This window comes from Dipodomys ordii, unplaced genomic scaffold, assembly GCF_000151885.1.
Source record: "Dipodomys ordii isolate 6190 unplaced genomic scaffold, Dord_2.0 Scaffold12, whole genome shotgun sequence".
Lineage (NCBI taxonomy): Eukaryota > Metazoa > Chordata > Mammalia > Rodentia > Heteromyidae > Dipodomys > Dipodomys ordii.
The window spans coordinates 3083513-3088638 of NW_012267228.1; the positions used below are offsets into that span (position 1 = coordinate 3083513).

The following is a 5126-nucleotide window of genomic DNA, read 5'->3' on the forward strand; positions in this document are numbered from 1 at the left end:
TGGCTGGGGCTGAGGAGGGGTGAGGGGGGGCGAGTGCTGTGGTGGTGGTGGTGGGAGTGTGCACTGGGGGAGGGGACATGGCGGAAGCCAGGGTCCCGGGGGGCACGTGGGGGCGTGGGGAGGGGTGCTGTGGCCGTGCGTGGAGTAGATCTAAGAGCCGCGTGGGGCCCTGTGCTGTGGGGTGGGAAAGATCTCAGAGCCGCCCAGCGGGCGTAGGTTGTGTGCTGGGGTCAGTTACATGGTGTGGCAGGTTGCTGGGGTTTGGGGGTGCTGGGGGACCCGCGGGGGGGTGAGCGTGGTTTGCGTCCGTCCTCGGTGATACTCGGGGCGCTGTGCACCCGGCCCTGGTCACCGACTGTGTGCTGGTCCTACAGGAGTCGCCCTGACCATGTAGATGGCAGCCCTGGCCAGCAGCATGGACCCCGCCACTGAACGGAGACGCCTGGATCTGCGGCCCTGAGCCCCTCCCGCCCCGGACGCCACCCCCAGCCGGAGACACCGCCGGGCGCCCGCCACCGCCGCTGCCGCCGCCAGCCCACAAGGGTGGACCACGCACAGACATCACCCCCAAGCTGCCCGTGCAGCGTGACCCTCGGGCTCGCCCCGAGCCGGGGCCTTGGCAGCCATGGGTGATCTGACCAACAGTGACTTTTACTCCAAAAACCAAAGAAACGAGTCGAGCCATGGGGGCGAGCTGGGGTGCACAATGGAGGAGCTCCGCTCCCTCATGGAGCTGCGGGGCACCGAGGCGGTGGTCAAGATCAAGGAGACGTACGGGGACACGGAAGCCATCTGCCGGCGCCTCAAAACCTCACCCACCGAAGGTAGGTGTGCGAGACTTGAACCCAGAGCCGCAGCTGGGTTGGCGCAGGGGCCACGTTCCTGTAGTTGAAGGAGGGGCAGGAGGGGCACGCAAAGTGGAGCCAGGTGTGACTGCCCCCACCAGCTCGGCTCACCGCGGCCCCATTCACAAGCGCAGCCAAGCAGGCCTCGCCCCTGCCCCCCGCCCCAGCCGTCCCCAGCCGCTGGCCCAGCCCACGGCAGCAGACACCGCCCGGCCCCGTGGCCAGCCTGGGGGCCACGTGACTCCCAAGTCCAGACTCTGGGTGGGAGTGGCCAGGGACAGCGGGAAGACGTGACAGGCGGGCAGTGGGTGTCCTGTGGCTGGCCGTGGGCTTGCTTACAGTTGTCAGGATGAGCAGATCTGGGGCTCCTGAGGGTCTTTCTGGGGGTCAGAGGGGAGAAAGGCTAGCCTGGCATGAGCCCCAGAGCTCAGAGCTTGGGTCCCCATTCCCGCACATCCGAGTTCCCTCCCGCTGGCCAGGAAGGGTTGTCCAGCTGTCCCAGGCCTGCGACTGTGCAGAGATCACACTGAGCTTTATTCCTTCTGGAAAAATGAAGCCAAGGTCTACTGCATGGTATGCTGACCATCGGCCCTGGCATACAGTAGGTGTTCAATTAATGGAAGTAGATGTCAGTGCCTCCACCCCACCTCCTGAAATACCTCATACCGAATTGGAGAACCCTGACTCGTATGTCCAGTCTGCATGGCTCTCCCCAGAGGCCCTCAGAGGCCAGCGGGCAGCCTGCCGCCGTCCCCAGTGCCCAGCCCCGCCGTTTCCAGCCTCTCCCAGGGCCTGTGCCCTGTGCCCTTGTCTGGCACGGGAGCAGTGCGGAGCTCTGCGTCTCCGCGTTCAGCTGCTCTTGCTGAGGCCTTGGTGTAAGGCTGAGCCGGCGTGGATCTCAGAAACATTTCTGGCTTGGAAGGAAAGCTTGGGAGCCCTGAAGGGCCGGGCTCTGCGGGGTATGGCAGAGCTCACTCCACCACTGGGCGGGAAGCAAGGCCTCCTCCATGGCCTGCGGGTAGGATTTTCCCAGTGTACCCGGCCAGTCCTGGGAGAAGATAACGCAGCCTGTGACCTTCTCTCTGGAACACAAGCCGGACACTTGAAGGGAACGTGGAGTCTCGAGGATCCCCGGAAATGGGCCAGGCACCTTGCTCTGCCCTGCAGCCAGGAGAGCTTTCCTAGTCCCAGCTCGGGGCAGGGCTCCAGGCTCTGGGGTGGGGGGCAGGCAGGGCATCAGAAGGCTTCCTGGAGGAGGCGTTTGGACCTGGCTGTGGAAGGAGCTCAAAAGGCTTGAGGCCTGCAGAGCGATTGCAGATTTCCGTTGAGTGCGGGTGGGTGGCAAGAAGCCCGGCTCTGGGTGGAAATGGACTCGGTCTCCTCATCTGTGAAGTGGGAGGAATGATGTAACCCTGGCTCTCCCGGCCAGCAGGGGCCCGATTGTGTGGGCCTCAGTTTGCCCACACAACAGTTTGCTCAGTTTCTCAGGAGGATCGCGTGGTGTCGGGGGGTGGGGGGTGGGGGAAAAGCTCCCCCGCCCCTGTGGAGCATCCAGAGCCAGAGCGGGGGAGGGGGAGGGAGCCAGGGCAGACCACTGGCCAGCCCTGCCACTGGCAGCTGTGGGGCTCTGGGTGTGTTGCTCTGCCTCGCTGGGCCTGGGCTGGCTTCTGTGTGAAGCGGGGAGAGCGAGGTCACCAGGCGCCCGCCGGCCCCCGGTGCTGACAAGGCAGCCACCATACGTCGTTAAAGATGGGAAGGCGCCGGCTGGGAAGGTGGCTCAGTGGTAGAGCGCTTGCCTTGTATGCATGAGGCCGTGGGTTCGATTCCTCAGCACCACATAAGCAGAAAAAGCTGGAAGCGGCGCTGTGGCTCCAGTGGTAGAGCGCCAGCCTTGAGCTGAAGAGCTGAGGGACAGCGCCCAGGCCCGGAGTTCAGGCTCCACCATCACCACCAACAACAACAAAAAGATGGGAAGGTGCTTGAGTGGTGGAGCGCCCACCTGGAGGGAAAAAGCCAAGCAAAAGCGCGGGGCTCGGGGCCCTGAATTCAAGCACCAACACCACACACACACACACACACACACACATGCACACACGCGCACACACACACACACACACGCACACACACACACACGCACAGTGCTCCCAGCCCCATCCCTGTGAAAGAGGCCATCAGATCTGGCAGCCTAGCAGGGCGCTCGGGAGCATGAGGGGCCATTGTGGGGGGCCATGAGGCCTGGAGGCAGAGTGGACATTCCCTGCAGCGCCCCCAGAAACCGGCTCAGTGACGGGGTGGGGGAAAGAGAAACAGGACACTGGTGTCACCCCAGAATAAGCAGCCCCCCCGCCCCGTCCCCTGAGCCACAGGAGGCTGGCAGCCAGCGCCCTCCCTTTCCTGGCCCCCAAACCTCAGGCTGCCGGGCAGGGTGGCCCGCCCGGACCCCGCGCGTGCGCCGTGGCCCCGTGTGTCTCTGGGACGGTGCGGACGGCACCCGGGCGCATCTCTGCCCAAGCCCCGCGTCCCCGCGGGCCACGTGGGGTTTTCACGAGTGGAGAGGCGAAAGTCAGCTCTGGGCTGGAGCCGCAGGTGGCGGCTCGTGGGTTAACGCAGCGCCAGCCTGCTCTGGTCGCCTTGGTGATCCTCTAAAAGCAGTTGGGTGGCAGGCCTGCGAGTCACGTGCCGCCCACGGCCTCCAGAATTACCAGCAGAGTAAATCCACGAGTCCGTCCACGCCTGCTGTTCCTCGTCCCCGGGGAGCTGGTCCTGTGGGCAGAGGGGCGGGGAGGGGCACGGTGACCCCCACAGCCAGCCCTCACACTCCGCCACCCCACCCGGCAAGGCTGCGTGGCCTGGCTTTGCCCCCAGACCAACTGAGTGGCTGCAGTTGGCCAGATAGATGCCAACATAGCAGGCCACGCTCATCACTGGCCACTCACGCCTGTGATCCTAACTACTGGGGAGGCTGAGATCTAGAGGATGGTGGTTCAAGGCCAACCCCAGCAGAAATGTCCTTAAGGCTCCTAGCTCCAAAAGTACCCAGCAAAAAGCTGGGCTAGCAGTGTGTCTTAAGTGGTAGGACACCCGCCGAGCCAGCAAGCTGAGCAAGGGTTGGCGGAGGGGTGATCCTGCCCGGCTGGGTCAATATCAGTTGAGACCTCCTTCAAGCCAAGGCTCAAGGACAGGGATGGGGTGAGGAAACGCCATATTCATGGGGAACCCTAGGCCCAAGGCTGGAAGCTGTCAGCCCCAGAGCCCTTTGACGAGGCCCAGGCGGGGAATACTGGCTGGGAGGCCGGCTCTCCTCACTTGCTGTGTGATCTTAGGCAAATTTCTTTCCCTCTCTGAACCTCTCTGAGAGCAGGTCTAGACAAAGCTGTTGAGGAAATAGCCAGCGAAAGATTATGCCTAAGCCTCTCCCTTCGCAAAGCCCAACTCCTCACAAACCCACGCCTCCTGCTGCGGCAGGCCACCTGTCTGCTGGTTGCGAGCAGCCCGAGGAGTTTAGAGCCCCAGTGCTTAACAGCCCGGAGTCCTTGAAAACCCTTCCCCAGAGCCCTGAGGGCATGCTGACTGAAAATTAACAGTAATTACCGGTTAAGTCTCCAGCTTTCCTGCTCCTCACCCATCCCCTGGTGCGGCACACCCCACTCGGCCTGTTCACTGATTCATCCATCTCCTACCCGGAAGTGTGCACTGAGCACCTATTTGGTGCCAGATGCTGTCCCAGATGCTGTAGATGTGGGGAGGAGAGGCAATCCCGGGGGCCTGCCCTGTGGAGGTGGCCTTTACTCCGCACCTCGGCCATCATGGCAGATGCCATGACCTTCCCTGGGCCTTGGAGGGTGGGTGACGGAGACCACCCCCTTCATGGTGTCCATTTCCTGGCCCAGCCAAGCTTTCTGGAGGCCTGTGACCTTCCTGAACTTTCTACTTCCCAGCAGCCCCAGCGCCAGGCCAGGCCGGAGTGGCCCGCCCTGGGTGGTAAAGAAGCTGAGGGTCACATGGAGGGTGGGTGTCTGCCCCAGCCTCCCCCAGGGCCGGCCATGCTGTGTCTCCACCTCCCCGGGCCTCCCCTGCCCCGCCCATGTCCCTGACCCCCGCTGACCAGGGACAGCCAGCCGTGCTGAGCATGCGCGCACCCCGGCCCAGGAAACCCAGTCTCGATTTCACCCACCCAGTAGGGTGCGCTGGACCTGCTCTGCCGGCCCTGGGGTAGAGTCCCCAGGAATGCCTGCCCCGGGGGGCCTCGGGGGGCCTCGGAGTGGCAGGACAGGTGGGGGG

The 5126-nt window shown here is 64.0% G+C and overlaps 1 protein-coding gene across 4 annotated transcripts in view; it reads left to right on the plus strand.

The window, feature by feature from the left end:
- The first annotated feature begins 548 nt into the window (after window positions 1–548).
- The window catches only part of Atp2b2 (ATPase, Ca++ transporting, plasma membrane 2), a 59036-nt gene continuing 54458 nt past the window's right edge, over window positions 549–5126 (plus strand). For 2 of the 4 annotated variants that reach the window (XM_013010391.1, XM_013010390.1), the window contains exon 1: window positions 549–824. In XM_013010391.1, the coding sequence (XP_012865845.1) occupies window positions 626–824 (199 nt within the window). In that variant the 5' untranslated portion in view covers window positions 549–625. The remainder of the gene's footprint in view (window positions 825–5126) is intronic. The other 2 variants (XM_013010388.1, XM_013010389.1) reach the window with 2 other exon arrangements.